General features: G+C 53.3%; 7 protein-coding genes across 7 annotated transcripts; 3 read left to right on the forward strand and 4 right to left on the reverse strand.

The window, feature by feature from the left end:
* The first annotated feature begins 508 nt into the window (after window positions 1–508).
* BO80DRAFT_494516 (uncharacterized protein) lies at window positions 509–3,943 on the forward strand. The gene is made up of 4 exons (XM_025723882.1): window positions 509–940; window positions 993–1,305; window positions 1,352–2,997; window positions 3,055–3,943. The coding sequence occupies exons 1-4, from the start codon at window positions 720–722 to the stop codon at window positions 3,836–3,838; spliced, it is 2,964 nt and encodes a 987-aa protein (XP_025574130.1). The 5' UTR covers window positions 509–719; the 3' UTR covers window positions 3,839–3,943.
* A 3,598-nt stretch (window positions 3,944–7,541) lies between these two features.
* BO80DRAFT_116250 (phosphatase PAP2 family protein) lies at window positions 7,542–9,324 on the reverse strand. Its single transcript, XM_025713452.1, has 2 exons — window positions 8,788–9,324; window positions 7,542–8,731 (listed from the first exon to the last, which is right to left on the reverse strand). Exons 1-2 carry the CDS (start codon window positions 9,207–9,209, stop codon window positions 7,837–7,839), a joined length of 1,317 nt encoding a protein of 438 aa, XP_025574131.1. The 5' UTR covers window positions 9,210–9,324; the 3' UTR covers window positions 7,542–7,836.
* Window positions 9,131–10,099, reverse strand: BO80DRAFT_116284 (uncharacterized protein). The gene has a single exon (XM_025713453.1). The coding sequence runs from the start codon at window positions 9,974–9,976 to the stop codon at window positions 9,440–9,442; it is 537 nt and encodes a 178-aa protein (XP_025574132.1). The 5' UTR covers window positions 9,977–10,099; the 3' UTR covers window positions 9,131–9,439.
* Window positions 10,100–11,573: 1,474 nt separating this feature from the next.
* On the reverse strand, window positions 11,574–12,129 carry BO80DRAFT_426184 (uncharacterized protein; the record flags this gene model as incomplete). Its single annotated transcript, XM_025719695.1, has 1 exon — window positions 11,574–12,129. A coding segment is annotated over exon 1 (151 nt), but the record flags the coding sequence as incomplete, so codon positions are not given.
* Window positions 12,130–13,008: 879 nt separating this feature from the next.
* On the forward strand, window positions 13,009–13,505 carry BO80DRAFT_116311 (uncharacterized protein). The gene has a single exon (XM_025713454.1). The coding sequence runs from the start codon at window positions 13,143–13,145 to the stop codon at window positions 13,431–13,433; it is 291 nt and encodes a 96-aa protein (XP_025574134.1). The 5' UTR covers window positions 13,009–13,142; the 3' UTR covers window positions 13,434–13,505.
* Window positions 13,506–13,731: 226 nt separating this feature from the next.
* BO80DRAFT_465823 (VIT1/CCC1 transporter family protein) lies at window positions 13,732–15,253 on the reverse strand. The gene is made up of 2 exons (XM_025722748.1): window positions 14,527–15,253; window positions 13,732–14,478 (listed from the first exon to the last, which is right to left on the reverse strand). Exons 1-2 carry the CDS (start codon window positions 14,889–14,891, stop codon window positions 13,950–13,952), a joined length of 894 nt encoding a protein of 297 aa, XP_025574135.1. The 5' UTR covers window positions 14,892–15,253; the 3' UTR covers window positions 13,732–13,949.
* A 693-nt stretch (window positions 15,254–15,946) lies between these two features.
* BO80DRAFT_116315 (phospholipase, PLC-D) lies at window positions 15,947–18,061 on the forward strand. Its single transcript, XM_025713455.1, has 7 exons — window positions 15,947–16,257; window positions 16,310–16,723; window positions 16,773–16,949; window positions 16,996–17,034; window positions 17,079–17,287; window positions 17,334–17,483; window positions 17,531–18,061. The coding sequence occupies exons 1-7, from the start codon at window positions 16,159–16,161 to the stop codon at window positions 17,844–17,846; spliced, it is 1,404 nt and encodes a 467-aa protein (XP_025574136.1). The 5' UTR covers window positions 15,947–16,158; the 3' UTR covers window positions 17,847–18,061.
* The last annotated feature ends 33 nt before the right edge of the window (window positions 18,062–18,094 follow it).

The following is an 18,094-nucleotide window of genomic DNA, read 5'->3' on the forward strand; positions in this document are numbered from 1 at the left end:
TGCAAGATGGCATAGCATCGGTAGGTATGGACCAGGGGTGAGGGGTGGCAACGGCTCACAGTGGCACCAGAGTAGCACAGCGATCGATCTATACGGATAAGTCAATCTCAAACCCAACCTCGGATTCGGATCTCGACTTGGCTCCACCGCTGATTCAGCGTCGACAGGCTCCGGATTGGGCCAGCCATCGCCGATCAATCGCGCCGGTTTCACTCCCCCGTCACAATCCTGTGCCGGCTCTGCAATACTACTATGTCGGGCATAAATCTACCCTGATGACAAGAATGATCGGTATGACATCAGGATCAGGGCCCGATGGACCCTATTCTGCAGCCTTCGTCTCCTGAGTCCTGATAGCCCCCGGCAACAGCCCACCCGATGCGTCCGTACCGGGCGCACCGGGGCATCCATGGAAAGCTCCCCCCCCCCCCGGACCCTGGTTGGATCAACCGATCTATTTAACTCTAATGATGAGATGATCATTCCTGGGCGGCGCACCCACGTTTGCCGCGGACCTTCAAATGCCAACCGGTCCCTCTGATCGACTGCGTGCCTGTCATCTTCCTCGTGCATCCATCTGGCCCCAGTCATTCCTTATCACACCCCTTGCTCAGTTGCTTTTTTTCCTTTTCCCCTCATTCTTTTAACAATCCTTTCCTTCTACCATCCCCTATGCCCACGTGGATTATCTAAAGCCAAGTGAGCCGCTCGAGGCCATCATGGCCGAACAAAACGCGCAGGAATCCCCGGCCTGGTCCGATTCGGATGTGGCGCCCCCCGTTGTTGAGAAGAAACGCCGCTTGCCCCCGTTTCTGGACCATTTCAATGGCCGCGATCTCAAGATTTTCTTTCGATGCTGGGTCGCCGCCTGGGTGGCTTGTCTGTTGATCTTTATCCATCCCTCGCTGGAAAGCATCGGCACAGCAACATTTTTTGCCGCGTACGCATGGCCCCGATTCCCACTGTATGTTGATATGCTGAATGTGGAACAGTCTCGTTTTGTTGATGTTACCCCCGTCTGGGGTCGTCTTTATTTACCTTCTGGGTGCGCTGTCTCTGTTTATCGGTATCTGTCTAGCTTGGGCATGGGGCGTCATCACCATGAAGGCTGCCCAAGCGGCCAGACCGGCGGCCGAGACGCAGGCCAAAGTGGCTGCGCTGCAGCAGCTCGCCGTGTCGCAGGCGCATAACTCGACGTACTCCCCGACCGAAATCGCGCAGCGATTGGTTTACGATGGGTACATGCTAGATGCACGGGTCACCGCCGTCACGTTCTGTCTCATCTGCACGTTTATCTACTTCATGGTGGGTAACCCTCCTCGCCCGATAGCGCATCATACTGAATTCTCAGGCGCGACTCCGAGCCAGTAATCCCAAGGCCGCTTTGACATCCATCTTTGCAATCATCATTTCCGACCTGTTCCTGAATTATACCCCCCTTCTGCCCTCGTTTGCGGGCACCCTGCCCCTCACGCTCGTCAAACCCGCCGCCATTGGAGTCGGACTTGGCCTGGCATGCTCGATCCTCTTCTTCCCTCAGTCGACGTCGCACGTGGTCTTGGATAACATGGAAGATATCGTCCGACTTCTTCAACCGCCTCTAGCGATCACGGCCAACACACTCGGCAAGGAGGAGCAACCGGACCCCGACCAACTGCGCGTGACACAAGCACAGATTATCCAAAAATACCGAGGCATGGTGCCTGCGTTGGCGTTCTTGCCCCTCGACTTTTCCGTTGGGTGCTGGGGGGCGGAGGATGTCGCGTCGTTTCAGGGCCCGTTGCGAGACGCCCTGTTTGCGGTCTTGTCGCTTCTAGATTTTAACATTGCTCGCATCGCTGGCCAGGCTCGTACGGAGGACCTTCTGCGGAGGTATGTCGACGAGAGAGTTGCGGATGGGCAGGAGAAGCCGGCACGCGAGGTGGGTGAGCACCAGCTCACCCAGCTTGCCGAGCTGCTGAATGGATTCCGCAGCCCGGACAGCCAACCGCTACGCAAAGAGGTCGTCCAGGATTTGGCCCGGACCAGCGCAACGGCCATCGATGCTTGTACGGAAGGGCTGAGCGTTGTTCAAGAGTGTATCCACCTCGTGAACTGTCGACGTTGGTTCCAGCAACCGAAATCGGCTGAACGGGAGCAGCTGCAGCAACGCTGTGACAGTGCACTCGAGACCCTGCGCAAGGCGCGCTCGGCCTTCATCAACGACATGAGTGAGATTTTAATGGGCGAGCACGACCAACGGATGGTGGACCAGGCCCAGCAATCCCGGCCGCTCATGTTCGTTCTGGTTTTCGAAGAGCACATCTCCAACACCGTGGAGAAGACCGAGGCCCTGCTCGCACGGGTATCGACGGTCTTTCAAGAATCCACCAAGGTCCGCCTTTACTTGCCCACCCGACTTCGGTACGCCGCTTCCTGGGCGTCTTCTAAGGAGGTCAAAGCCCCGGGGACGCAGACGACTGAAGACGATCCGGATCGCGTCAGTCTCGACGACGTCGCCAAGTCCGCGCAGGAGAAATTCCGTGCCACCCGAGGATATCGCACGAAGCAGCGCCATCCGTTCAGTCGAGCTGTTCTCGGCATCTACCACTGGTTCACCTGCGACGAGGGTCTGTACGCTCTGCGGATGGTCGTGGTCACGATCGCCCTGGGCATTCCCGGCGTGATCCCTCGCAGTGCGAGCTTTTACTACCGCGTGAAGGGACTTTGGGCGCTGATCATGGGGCAGACGGGTCTGGTCGTGTACATGGCGGATTTTACGTTCTCCATGATCGCGAGGATCACCGGGACCGTGATTGGGGGGGTCTTGGGGCTGTTGGCGTGGTATATCGGCTCCGCGAATGGACCGGGCAACCCGTATGGGTTGTCGGCCATCACCGCCGTGGTGCTGGCGATTCTCATCTGGGTGCGACTGTATCTGCCGCCGAGCTTGCTGCAGGGTGGCATTATCGGGGCGGCTACCTTTCTGCTGGTTATCGCGTATAGCTATGATGATACGTAAGTCCCCTCCCTCTTCCCTCTTTCCCCGGGTAATTTCAGCACTAATGTTTATAGGCATATTCCTCAGTATGGTAACCCGGGAGTTGGCTACAGCGTCTTTTGGAGACGGCTGGTGCTGGTGCTGGTGGGCGTTACCGCGGCCGCCATCCTGCAGCTTCTACCCCGTCCTCCTTCGGCCTCTCGACATGTCTGCAAGACGCTTTCCCGCACCGTGCGAACGCTGTCGACTCACTACGCGCTTCTTCTCTCGGTCTGGGGGCAAGGGTCCAACGAGGGCAGAGCGCTCGCGGAACCCTTGTCCCTGCAGGTGGCCGAATCTTTGGTCACGCTCGAGGGACCGATCCAGTTGCTCAAGTTCGAGTTTTCGAGCTCCCGCTTCGATAGTGAATCGCTGGGCAAGGTGAATACCCTCTGCCGCAGCCTGAATCGACAGCTCGCCCGACTCCTGCTGCTGTCGTCGTCCCTTTCGCAGGAGTTCCAGGAACAGGTGGCGCGACAGACGGGGCTCCTGGACCACCGGCTAGTGGGGCAGGTTATGGCGGTGATGGGAATCTGCGAGCAGGCGTTGAAGACGGGGGATGCCCTGCCCGAAATCCTCCCCACGCCGTTGTTCAAGCAGGCGGTGGACCAGTGGTCCCGGGGCCGACGGGGGGAGCTGATCTCGGGGGAGATGATGCGGGATGAGGGGTATCGGAAGTTTTGCGTGGCGGCGAGTGCGTACTTTGGGTTTCTGCTGACGGTGGATGAGCTGGTGCTGGTGGTGAAGGGGGTGTTGGGTGAGGCGCATCTGGTGGGACGAGAGGGGAATTGGCTGTTGGGAGATGTTGAGCGTGATTGACACATAAGAGTATAGTAGTGAGCGTCTTCACCGTGCAGTTCACACTTAACCGCACGTATCTAATCAGTCTGGTGATCCAGAATAAACAAATCCTTCATCTGTCACTTTCACCGTCAACCTGATCCATCCTTTGCACGGCTGTGGCCGACCAAATCCCATACCTACCCACCAGAATCGCGAATTGAACAATGTAAACCTGTAAAAGAAGTCAAGAACTCGTATCAGTCTAGAAAGATCACCCTCTCCCCTCAGAGAAAGACATGAACCCAGCCATGGAGGTCAGCTGATTCCAGTCTTGGTAATATGACCCTTGTATCTTTCTACCAATCAGGTCAAGTGTATGGAGGTGATGGTAACTGCGGTAATCAGGTATCCGACCAGTTGCCAGAATAGTAAATATACTCCCTGCAGGGATTATACTCTTATCTTTCTACCAATTATCTTCGCTACCCAGAGGGGATGGCAAGTGCGGGTTTCATACACCCGACAAGTTGCTCTAAAGGTACATCCCTGTATCAATCTACCAATCATATCTCCTGTGCAGGAGAGATGTCAATTGCGGTTTCCATGTATCCGATCCTTCTAAACTCTCTACCTCAATCTCTTCCCCAGAGGAAAGGTTAACTGCGGTATCTGTACACCCGACAAGCAGCTTTAGAGGGATAATCCCTGCACCTCTCTACCAATCATATCCCCCATAGAGAGGAGATGTCAATTGCGGTATCCAAGTACCCGAGCCTACTACATGTGTGGTGTAGTTGGGTCGGATGCTTGGATACCGCAGTTGACATCTCACCTGTAGCAGAGTGCTAATTGGTAGAGAGACATCCCGTACAACCTATAGTACTAGGAACGGGAGCATGGAAGCCGCAGGTACCACCTCCTCTGGCGACTAAACACAATTGGTAGCAACCTGCCATGCCTGCAATTCTTAGAGTAGCTAGCTTTGTCGGGTGCATAGATACCGCAATTGACATTCCCCCTGGAGACTACAGGTAATTGGTCGAAGTATCCCCTGCCTTCTTAGAGTGGATTTGTCGGATACATAGAAAACCGCAGTTTAAGATCTCTCCTGTACGGGGAATGTGATTGGTAGAAAGTACAGGGATTGTGTCTTGGGAAATGACTGTCGGACGCATGCATACCGCAGTTGACATCTCGTCCGTAGCAAAGATCTAATTGGGGCATGGATAGGTATGGGGCTTGGTTGAACGGATGTCTGTATACCGCGGTTGATATCCCATCCATGCAGTGAATCTGATTAGACAGGGATTGCTCCTTGGACGTAGCTTGTCGGCTGTATAGATACCGCAGTGGACATCTTGTCGGTGCCCTGAACATGATTGGTGATAGATCAGTACAGTGCTTGGTAGGATCGGATACATGAACACCGCAGTTACCATCCCCTCTGCGTATAGTGGATATGATTGGCAGAAGAGACAGGGACTAGGGAGAGTCTATTCCTACCAATAGCATCCAGTCTGTAGAGGAGATTTAACTGCGGGTTTTATGCTCCCGATGAGATCTGACCTTTGACTACATCGTGCACGGAGTACCGCTTCGTGCATTGGCTATTTATACCCCATGCTGGGTTCTTCAGGGGTTTTAGATACAGCGGTGTAGGAACGAATGTATGATGTAAGTCTCTTGGGGCATGCATACACAGGTAGATGAGTTTTCTGTCAGGAATATGTCATGCTTGGTGCTGGAGATGATTCTATAGATGGAGTGCAATCACAAGTGAGTGAAGAAGATGTCTTTTTAGCATGAAGTGAAAAAATATAAAGTAGATGACACATAGCATTGAGTGCCGAGTATGGAGGTACCTGAGTGATATATACACGGGGTATTATAGTGATGACCATGGAGGGTAATGGGATACTTTGACCCCGATTCACATCACACCAAATACCCCACCGCAACCTCCAACCCCCAGGAACCACCCCACCCAATCAAGCCTGCCCACCTCTTCGTCCCTAGGAGTGGTCATTTATCTACCTAGTACCTGTTTACTTATACACCCCTATCAACACTATATGTAGCTGATTACTACCTACTATCTGATCTGATACATGAGGTGGGTGTAGGGTGGATCGTCGGATACAATATGATACAATCGACTAGAGTAGACCACTATAGATAAGATACCAATCACGCATCCATAACATCTCCACGAAGTCAATACAAGTACTCCGTATACCCCGCCCAATATACCACGTCAAGAATAAATTCAAATAATCAGTACGGAGTACTCGTCTCTCTATAGCACACTACTGATATCTAATCAATAAGTCCTAGCTCTGCTAGGTTAATCTCGAGAGGAATCTGCATGGATTTCCCAAGGGATCCGATTCATGTAAGATCCACTGGTAGGTCTGTTCAAAAGTCAGTGTTTCATACCAGAGAAGAAAGCACTGTGGGTTCCATGTCAATATCAAGAAAGACAAAGAAGGAAATGTGACCTACTTCATTATCAGAGTGCCATTCGTCATTCAGCACCCAGGTATTCAATCCGTTCCTTTCACTCTAACCGCTTGTGAACATGTTTCAACTCTCATCGTCTGGTGGAAGAATAAATGGTGTGGATGCTGATTTCATCATTCAGATGAAACACCGTGTGGAGATACATAGTAGCAAAAAACTATCGTTGCCCAGCGGTGGAGTTTGGTCTACTCCGTAGACAGTTGGCAACTACTAGTAGTCGTGTGATGACTTGGTAACCTGACTGTACAGCGAACTTCGGTTTAAACAATCCGTTCAGCTCAGCCGCAAATACTATACAAACATATACATACTCCGTAGCGTGTTTCCGGATTGGAGTATGGGTCTAGAGAAGCACGTCCCATAATTGTCTTACTTTGACTGGAAAGTCTATTTGAGTGATATATGTTTGAATGAACCGAATGTGAGGGATGGGTATGGGCATAAATCGGCAGGTTGGGTTGTATGCGCTGAGACTGGTAGAATCCCGAGCAGGAGCTGCTGGTTGTATAGGCTGGGAAGGTCATCGGATATAGACATGGAATAGACGGTATAATACAATTCATGAATCATAACGCTACCTGATTATAATTAAGAATAGGTTGCTAATGGATACGCATCAACACCCCTCACACATCCGACATCCAGTGGTAGAATCATAGGAACGGTGGTGAGAATAGTCCGCTCCATGAGAACGGACCAACTAGGAACAAGGTGAGAGCTGAGGTGTCAAGTCCCCATAGCAAGCGAATCAACAATCTAGGCACACGTGTGGGCAGATGCCTCCGTCAACATCGGATCCCACGTCCCCTCAACCCCAAACAGCTCCATTGAGCCCCCCACATAACAATCAACACCGGTCTCCCGTGGAGACCCCATACAAAGGTTCATCATAACCCTCTGTCTATATGCCAATGCAATGGTCATTAAAAAGCATTGAATCTTGAAGCACAGCGAAGGAGTGCAACAAGCCGGGCGCCTCAATTAACTTTTCATTGAGTCCCAATCCCAGGCGCCAGTATGTGAGCGATCGACACGAATAAAAATATGTACCTGGCCGAGCAAAAGAAATGAAGTAAGGCTCGACCAGCAGATGAAGAGCGAAAGACGAAAGTAGGAAGTAACGAGTGTGGTCGTCCTGGATCACCAGGCGAGTCGGAAAGCGAATGTCTCCAGCGGGCAGCAGTCGTGGCAAGACTGAGCCATCGTATTAATATTATTGACGGAGCTTCAAGGTCGGCTGCAGAATCGGGCGGCAACGCAGTCGGATAAGTGTGCGTATGATGTACAGTAGGTCAAGGGGAGAGATAAAAACAGGCAGTATCCAGGGTGACCAATCCAAAACGGAGATCGAAACCTTCCGACCTGGTCTGCGGAGAAGCAGTATTAAAGATATATGTGTCGAAATCGGCTCAATGCAATAAACCCAGCATGTCGTCAAATGTGCTAACGCCGTCATAAATAGATGCAAGAAGTGGGATGCTGTATATGCAGGAAGTCGGTGCAAGGTGGGCGGCTCAGGAGTTGATCAGATGTCTGCCGGACTCGATATCCGCGACGGGCGAAGCCAAGGACTCGCCCTCCCAGGTGTAGTGGTCGTCCACCGGGCTCAGGGAGCCGGAAGATACGGAGGATGACGATCCCACTGTCCACTCATCGCTGTCGAGGTTCAAGTCACCATCGTAGGCCAAATCGTAGCCGTATTCGCGGGCGGAATCGCCAATCTCCACATAGTCGTAGTCCCAGCGGAACGTCTTGTCGCTCTGAACGCGCGGGAGGAATCGGGTCTTGGCGAAGTAGAAGGCAACAGTCGCCAGGAGACCACCACCGACCAAATCCACTGCATAGTGGTGCGACAGGTACATGGTTGCCCACCACATCCACAGGGTGTAGGTGACGAACAAAGGCTTCAGCCGGGGGAAGACGTGGCTCATGAACAACGCGGCCAGCGTCGAATCCGCGGCGTGAAGGGAAGGGAAGGCACCGAACACGACGGGCGACTGGCGGAAGCCCGAGGTGTACAGGTCAATGCCAAAGAGCTTGTCAATGCGAGCCAGACCCGCCGGGTTACCCGGCATGGAGTAGTCGGCCGGTGCCAGGCCGTACAGGTTCTCGTACCACGGAGGGGAGCAGGGGAAGAACAGCTGAATGGCGACGGCAGTCATGCTGATGTAACCAAAGGTCCGTGCGAAGAGAGGAACCGTGCCGGGAGGACCGAAGATGAACATGATGAGGGAGCAGACAAATGGCGCACCGTAGTGACAGATGCCGTAGGGCAGCCACGCCAGCACATCCAAGACAACATTCTGATGAGCAGACAGGATGTTGCTAATGTTGGCTCCGTAGAGAATGTTTTCCAGGGCCGGAAGCACGCGGACCCAGATGGCCGGGCGCCAATCGCTTGGGACGAATCTATCGATAATGAGTTCCTAGCTCTTCGCGTCGGGATCAAAATTAGATGCACTTACTGGCAAGCGTAAAAGAAGATCAGCCACCCCGCAATCGGCAGGAACGGCAAGAAGAATTGGCGGGTGATCGGGAGCAGGAGAGAAAAGAGGAGCATTGTAAACATGGCCGTCTTCCCTAGAGGTCCAGGAGATCCCATCACACTGAGGGAGAAGACACCGATAATCAGTAAGAGCAGGTACTGGAAGTCATAGAGCGTCCACCGATGGCTCTGAAGCGATCGGAGCGTATCCACGGGCGAAAACGAAGTCTGCAGAGTCGATATCGAGGACGTCGGAGAAAGCCTGCTGCGCAGCTTGGAGCGAATCTTCCGTCGCATGCGATGCGGCACCAGAAGCTGAATGGACCGCCATGGGACTTGGATCTGGAGCTTGCCGAACTGGTTTTGCGTGCGATCCTTCCACGAGGGAAGGGAGGTATTCATCTCGGCGGCTAGTCTCACCAGAGACTCCGTGGATTCGTCAGATTAGGTTTATTATCCCAGCAACACCGGCAAAGTTGACAAGGGAAGAATGTCGCCAGAATGGGGTTCGAGGGAGTCAAAGAAGCGCCAGGCGGAGGTCGGCGGAAAGGGGGATTCTGGGCGTCAACGTGACAGGTTGTGAAAGGGGCACGGCGCCTGGAACAAAACGTTTCGATCGCTGGCTGGCTGGCTCAAGCCGACAGACGTGTTGCAAGGCGGAGAAATATGAAGTGGGAGCGCAGGCTCCGGTCTCCAGCGGCCAAACGAGGATACTCGGGGAGAGTCACGTTGCAAGGGTCTCTGACGCAAGGCGGACAGTAAGGGCGAGAGAGGAAACCAAGAACGAGGACCGGTCGCGAGGGGGCGGTAGATGGCCACGGAGCCGGAGAGTCGGAGGCGGACGAGGAGGAAAGGAGAGATAGCGAGGAGGAGGTAGAGGCGGAGGTGAAGGGAATGGAGAAGAAGAAGAAAAGAAGAGAGAGAGAAAGGTGAAGGGAACAATGGGATATGAGGATTTTGCAGGTGCTTGGATCAGCCAGAGAGCGACGGGGCGACGGACGGCGGCGGGTACGGCTTACGGGGCCTGACTGGATCCCCGTACTCGTATTACCCGTTTGGCCCCGTATCATGTCGTCACTGCTATCCCGAATCAGGGTCGTCCGGGTAAGGCCACTAGGCCGTTTTGGGTCGGGAAAAGGAGCCCATTCCCAGTTGGCTCTAGCGCGCATCGGCGGTGCCTCGGCGCGTTGTTCTGCGAGATCCGACGTGCCTGAGGGAACCAAGGTCCTGCCAGTAGAATGCAGAAATTTTCTTCATGGTCGGGCAACGGAGTCCGCCAGAACCGATTTGCGGTTGCGTTGAGCTAAGCCGCTCAGCACAGAGCCCCAGACTCGATCTGCCCAGTAAGGCATATTTTATGTAAACACCAGCCGGACGGATGACCCGGGATATACCACTGCGGAGTATACAGAGATTACGGAGGTTGACAAACCCCGAGCAGCAGACAGACACATGGACCTTGCTCTTCCGAGGGGGCCTATGAGACCTGCTTGATGCTGACACGCAGTCGAGAAAACCCCATGTACTATTAGTTAATTGTAGGGACACCGGCATAAGCAGAAAAACAAATCACAATCCCCAGCGATGCGCCCAATTCTGGCTGTCTCATTTTCATTGGGATGCCGGCGGCCCCTGATGATTGGGCGTCTTGGCCCACCAGTCAGCGTTGATGACCAATGGGAAGCGGTGGATCTCCAGAACCAATTTCGCTTAACCCACAACGGTCTCACAGGCATCACGGCCGGCCAAAGAAATCGCCGATTTCCCTGCAGCCAAGGCCCGCTGTCCCTGAATAGTCTGGTTGGTCACAATTTCCTCCTGCGCATTATCTATCCACCATCAACCCTCCTCTCGCCCTGCGGAAGCTAGGCACGATCGGGCCCGGCAGCGATAGGATGAGCTTTGGGCTGGGAGCTTGCAAGGCTTGTACATGGCTACATGCCGGGATTTCCGTGAATCATTCAGAACACAATCGGGTTGAACCCCGGATCTAAATCGGAAGTCTAAGTTCCGGTCCCGTGCTAGCTCGCATCAATGGTGTTGACAGACCGTGCAGCTAGACAAATTTGAGTATGTACGGAGTAGAGTAGCCACCGTACCACCTGGTCAACAGCTCGGACGATAGCCGCGTGCCCAGCCTGACTGATATTTGCTATACAGCGATCAGCCAACAGCTGCTGGTTGGGATTGTCCACTGGCGGCTGTCGAGCCAAAGTCTAACCAGGTTAGTCTCCCAACCAGCCATCGTCTTTAACACGAAACGGCCTGCGCCTGTCATATGCCCGACCAACGCTCGAGACCTGCTCATCACGGTGATCCAGGTGAGGGAAGTGACAGGGACCACGCATGCCCCTCGTTGCTACATAGTAGCTCAAGAACACCATGATTAATCAATTTTCCGTCCTCCGGACCTTAGGGGTGACATTCAGGGTCAAGGATAGGCAGTGATGTGCAGGTCTATAGGAGTCTAAGCAGCAGTCTAGTCGAGAATTGGGGACGATATTGGGCACACGAGAGGTGGTGGAAGCGCCGGCAATATTACGGTCCGGTATGGTATGGGCGGTATCCCATACATCGATACTCCATACAGATACCTGGTGAAGGTGGGAAGATCACGGCAACCCGCGCCGGCGAAGTGATCAGAATGCATCCGAGTAATGCAGAGCAGCTGACCAGATACCTGACTACTCCGTATAGCAGAAGGATGAAGTGGTCGGTATTGTTGGGATTAAATTATGGTTTCAGAATGCGGCGTCATCACAGCTTTGGCCCCAAATTAATCGCGATAGTCTTGACCTGGTCGGTTTCCTCTTGCCTGTTTGAGCTCCGCTGAATCAGCATCAGACGATGCGCCAGTGACTAGTTATGGGGTATATTCTGGAGCTGTTGACGACCCATTCGCAGCGTGGCACAGCGGGCAGTGCTTTCGATAGTACTCCGTAGCTGAGCCCGGTAAGATTAAAGGACGAAGGAATGCCGCAGTCGCATCCCAGCCACATTGATCTCTAGGCAGGCACTATTCTTCCCTTGGCATACCGTGCGATGGAAGCCGCAGGGATGGTTCTCATTTTAGGGTCACAGTATCACCCCTAATCAGGGATTCTCGAAGCTGCTCGTATTCGTCTGGCTCCGTGAGGTTGAGTTGACGGTTGCCTGGCCGTGTGGATCGGCATGAGCTTGAGCCAGAACTACCACCCGACGCCGAGCCGTGGCTTGTCATCACATTCAAGTAACGTCAGAAGCATACACAGTACGGAGTACAGAGTACACAGTCGATAGAATTGGAAGGGCATAAGAGAAACCCCCGGGTCGGTCCCGCTTCGGTTGCATCATGGATGTTCGGGAGAACATGGGGTACCACGTCGTATACATCATAGTACATCATGGAAAGCCGAGATAACCGTGGGCGGAGCCAGCCATCAGCCACATGTCACACCGGTTTGCCTCTACCTCGACGGCGTTGACATCAAGCAGTAAGGTACATACCGATTTACATACATGATACATACTATTCATCATGATGAGTTGTTGACCGCTGCCCCATACCATCACCTGATGGTCTGGCCTCGTGCCTGGATGGCACGAATCAGCATTTCAGATCATCCGCATGGGGTCAGGGCATGAGGTCATGCCGCATGCCATGCCATGCCTGACTCCATAGTACATAGTACATAGTAGTATTAGTCGAGCTGATCGCCTCTAGGATTAGTGCTGTGCCAGTGACAGACTCAACACACTACCTACTCCATACTTTAACACTTACCCTTTTACTCCGTAGCTCCATGTGAGATCTACACTACATTATATACTGCGTACAAGACTCAATCACAACACGTGCATACTACAGTAGATACCATCCACACCACCAAAAAGTCACAAGGCGTTCTCAATATTAACATTTAACACTCAATATATTTTCCATTCCAACCCCAGCCCTGCACTGGACATTTCCTCCACAAGCGATGCCGCTCAAACTCCCTTCCTCGTCCCTACTTCCTACATAATATTCCCCCAAGTATCATGAGAGTGACACAGCCCCTTACGTACCTTCTAATTAACCTGTTCACCCACCGACATCCTACTCCGTAGTACCTGGTACCTACCTAGCCCTAGACCCTACAGCTACAGCTACTCCGTACTCCATACATAGTATATACACAGCCACCTACTCCGTCCCTACCTACCTTATACCTACCTGTAATACCTCCATCAAGAATACCGCCCTACCCGTCCCCCCCACTGAGCCCCCAAACCAGAACCAGGTAGTAAACATACCGGAATGTGTTTCACCTAACTGGCATGCACGCACGCACACTATCCTAGTTTCTCGTTAAGATGCCAAGTATGCGGGCCGGGTCTATGTCGATCTGGGGATGGATGATGCACAGCCACTGGGTGGCACTTCGGTTATGGATCTGCCTAGGCTACTGCCTACTGCTTAATGTCGGATGTCTATTTGGGGTTGGGTTGGGCTGGGCTGTGGCTGGGGATGGGGCTGTGGTATGTGAGGAATCTATGTATGATGGACTAAGGAGTAGTTGGGTATGGTTGGGTATTGGGAGGTTGCACAGTATGTATGGTGTATGGTGTATGTTCATGTATGGGTATTGGGTATTGAGGGTATAAAGTGTGACGGGGATGGTTTCTTTTCTTTCTTTGCTATGAGACAAAGGGCTTAGTCTAATTGTACTATTAATAGGACGTATACTAGATGGTATAATTGGAGTGTAGAGTGGTAGTTTGTAGATTGTGTCATGACGATGGTGCCTTAGGATATGGGTGAGGTGGTTGTCTGGCTTTGTTGGATCATCTTGAGGGTATTGTTAAGGTGCTAGGGATCATCATCTTTGATATTGTCCGGTCGGCTTAATGGCCGGTTTAGATAAGTGAGTAGCTTAATGTAGATGATAAGAAGCAGGATCTTTCTTCATATCGCGATTGATTCCTGATTGCATACATTCCTGTGATGCAGGAACCTCCGCAATCCTATAAAATATCTCATTTGCAAACCAACCCAATGAATTAATTCACGAGCTCAACCCAATTCTGATGATAGGTCTATCAACATGTCCCAATTTTAAGTGACCTACAACGCCATTCCGAACCCTTTTAGTCCCACAACGCCATGCCGAAATGAATGAATCAATGCTCGTGACTGTGGGCGTCAGCTAGCATCTGGAACCCCTTCACCAACCCCATCGCAGAACCTGCTGCAATGCCGCCCACCAGAATCATCTGCAACCCTCCAATGATGCCTCGTCGAATGTTACGACGTCCCTTCCATCCGCTCACAAAACAGGTCTTGCCATAGCCGAACAGGAACAGCGCAACGACCATCGTGGCAATCGACCAACGCAAGGCAGCGAATGCATCGTGGGGTCCGACGAAAAAGTATGGCAGAAGAGGCACGAAGCCACCGATAAAGTATCCCAGCGCAATGGTCAAGGCACAGACAAAAGCACGAGATCCGGATGGTTCTTGGACGGTGTGGTGAAAGTTCATGAGAAAGGCGGGCAGGTTGGGGGAAGAGGAAAGGTGTCGCGTGAGCTCTCCAACCAACTCCGAGGGCAACTCATATGGCGCAAAAACCTCGGAAATAGTCTCGGTCACGGAAGCCGGATCAGTCAGGATTTCTTGTTTAGTTTCTTTCAACGTTGCACGGTAGGATTCCCTAATGGGGGGTTAGCTTTTCACATGCGCCGTCAAGCGGGGTACTCACTCCTCGCTCTTTGCCCCGAGATAACCGCCCAGGCCCATGGAGATGGCCCCCGCAATCAGTTCAGCCATTCCGCCAAAGACCACCACTTTGGTGTCCCCCAGTGCTGATAAGCCGGCCGTCAGAGCAAACGGCACCGTCATACCATCGGAAAGACCGATGATAGCGTCGGACACGATCCGTCCATCGACGAATTTGGACTCTTTCTTCTCCGCTCGCTCCTGGCAGACCGATCGGGTCGAGCTGGACTCGCCATCGTCGGCATTCCGCAGAGACAGGTGGTATTCCTTCTCCAGATCGGGCTGAGTGAATTCCTCGGACACGGGAGAATAACTCGACAAAAGGCCTCGAATGGAGGAGATCGACATGTTGACAGGGTGGATGTGTTTCACGAAAAGTCAGATAAGAGAAAAGTTGCTACTGAGGAAGCAGTGGCGACGAAAGACTAAAAATAAGCAGACGACCAAAAACCGCGCACTGGTGAATGAGTGATTGCTGCTGGCCAGGAAACCGAAAGCCGGGCAACGCGCAGTAGAAATGAGAACCGTCGGCTGGCAGCAATTGACCTATGGAGCAGAGCGAACAAATCAACAACCGCATCAGCATGATCTCAGGCCAAACTAGTCGGTCTACGGGCCAGGTCCAGGAATACATATGCGCTCTCCGACGGACCAGAGGGGAGACGACAGGGGATAACCCCTCGGCCATGCATCTCGTGCCCGGTCCTGGGCAGCTTATCATCTGCCAGGCGCACGAGCAAGGGCCTATGGAGAGGAGATGACCGACAACGTGCCTGAAGCGCTCGCCGTCATCTGCAGTCGTGGGGGGCGCGATGCCCCACGTGGGCCCCTGATTGGCTGGGGTGGCGGGACAATGCAAGCCCGGGATCCACCGGCTGCGGAGTCCCTGAAGCTTAGGCCACTTAAGGAAGGCGCCCTTGCCGGGTTAGGCCTAGTGCAGTCATGGGCTCGGGTGCCAGACCTATCAGGCTCCCTCATTTCCTAATCGGCGGTCTATCGACCCCTGCAATTGACCTGCAATCGAGAAGCACGATGGAGGCACGCTGCACCGCATGCGTCTACTATCGACTACTTCGGAGGACCGCTGTGCTACCCGGTTGCCTATCTCACGGCGCTGCTTTGCATGAGCGGAGATGTCGACCTCCCTCATCCGGCCTAGACGGGTCAGCTCTCTCCGTCGCTCTGCATTAAGGCCAATCAATCCAGCAGCTGATGCAGATTCACCATCGGATTCATCCGCGCTGACCAGCCCGCGTCGCGTTCAGCTCTTGAAATCCCCTCACTCTGCCCACTGCGGAATACATCCGGACCGGACTCTCCTCATTCCTGCCTTGTTCGCGACAATACCTCACGCGAGCAGGCTGTCTCCCCACCACGTGGGATGGGCCGTCTCGCGTGCCATTGGACCATGGCTCGCTTTCACCGATAATCGCCACCGTTTTTTTTTTGCTTCTAGATTACCTGTGATGCACGCTGCCTGCCGTGTGGATCCTGCGCTCGAAGGCGCCATGGTGCATCCGACCAGGTCCGAATCCGCTCGAGTCATGCGAGATGGAGATAAATATCGCACGGGTTGGCCTGTTCTGCTCAGAGGCAGCAAGTTGCAAACGGCATTATGAAGCTGAACGTGGCTACTCTCTCGGCCCTGGCCACTGTGGCCTCCGCTCTTCCTCACCGGCGCAACGATGAGACCTGGGGACAGATCCGATCCAACGTATGCACTACCCTCCTGTCCTTACTCAGGTACTCTAGTATTGACTGAGCAGATCAAACATGTCGTCTACTTGATGATGGAGAACCACTCGTTCGACAACATCGCGGGTTACTGGGACTTTCACACCGACATTGACAACCTGCGCAACATCACCTACTGCAACGAGTACACCAACCCCAACTGGACGGTCTGGGATGAGCCTCTCAATGTGTGTGCTGCGCCGTTCGAGACCGAGGTGCCCTTGAGCGATCCGGATCACAACTTTGCCGGTACCACCTATGAGATCTTCCGCACGTGGTACCCCAACAAGACCGATGTGCCCAACATGGGAGGGTTCATCGAGCGTCAGTCGGAGAAGTACGAGGCCAGCCCAGGCGAGGCCGGCTTTGTGATCAAGGCGTATGATGAGAAGAAGACGGCGACCCTGGTGGAGGTTGCGAAGAACTTTGCTTTCTGGGATAGCTACGTAAGCACCGTGTTGCTTGGCTGTTGCATTGATGATGCTAACTGAACAGTTTGCGGAACACCCCGGACCTACCAACACCAACCGTCAATTCGCTACCTCGGGCTCGACCTGCGGGTTTGTGGACAACACCTACCAGGCCGCCGGGTGGTATGCGAACTACACGGGAACCACCTGTGCCACGTCGATCTTCGAGTCGCTGAGCAACAAGAACATCACCTGGAAGAATGTAAGTGCCACCGATCACATGTGCATGACGATGCTAATGAATGCAGTACTATGAGACAGACATTGTCGATGCCTACATGTACAAGGTAAGTCAACCTCTTCCACCGAGGTATAGTTCTAACCAGAGCAGTGGGTGCAAGACAACGCCATGGACCGTCTAGTCCACTCGGACCAATTCTACCGCGATCTGGAAGAAGGCACGCTGCCTCAGTTCTCCTACTACAACCCCGAGTGCTGCACCATCGACTCGATGCACCCGACCAGCAACATGGCCTCGGGCGAGCAGCTGATCAAGCATCTGTACGATGCGGTGCGCAAGTCGCAGTACTGGGACAACGTGTAAGCACACCCCCCATTCCGTTTCCTTTCATCGCTAACCAATCAGTCTGATCATCATCAACTTTGACGAGCACGGTGGTTTCGCCGACCACGTCCCCACCCCGATCAACGTCCCCCAGCCTGAAGACGGCATCACGTTTTCCGGTCTGTCGGACGGCCACAACGTGACCTACGACTTTACCCGTCTGGGTATTCGGTACATCCCTCCACCCCTTTAAACTCCGAACCAGCTGACAATGATAGTGTCCCCGCCTTCATCATCTCCCCATACGTCCCCGCCAACCACCTGATCCACGACCAGGGCACCATGTACGCCAACAACTCGCAGTACACGCATACTTCGTTCCTGCACTTCCTGCAGGAGCTGTGGGGTCTGGAGGGTCTGAACAACCGGGTGCAGTGGGCCAAGACGTTCGAGCATGTGTTTACGAACGAGAAGCGCACGGATACACCGGAGAAGTTGACGACCCCGACGTGGTATGGTAGCAGCTGGGAACCGAAGCCGGATCCGTTTTATAAGCTGAACCAGGATTATGATTATTACGCGAATTTAGATTGACGAGATGATATGAGATTGACGACGAGGATGAGGATGAGGATATAAAGTACAGTGATCATTCATGTATCATCAGAGCAGCGAACAAAGATAAAAGATAAAATAGACAGCAGAGCTAATGAGCATACCATGCAACTCCCACCTCCCAAACCCACAACCAATATCCCAATAAAACATCTACTGACTCTTCTTCTCCTCAACACCTCCCCTCCCCACCCCCGTCCAACTCGCCAACCGCGCCGACACCCCCG

The sequence above is a fragment of the Aspergillus ibericus genome, assembly GCF_003184845.1.
Source record: "Aspergillus ibericus CBS 121593 unplaced genomic scaffold BO80scaffold_26, whole genome shotgun sequence".
In the NCBI taxonomy this organism is placed as follows: Eukaryota; Fungi; Ascomycota; class Eurotiomycetes; order Eurotiales; family Aspergillaceae; genus Aspergillus; species Aspergillus ibericus.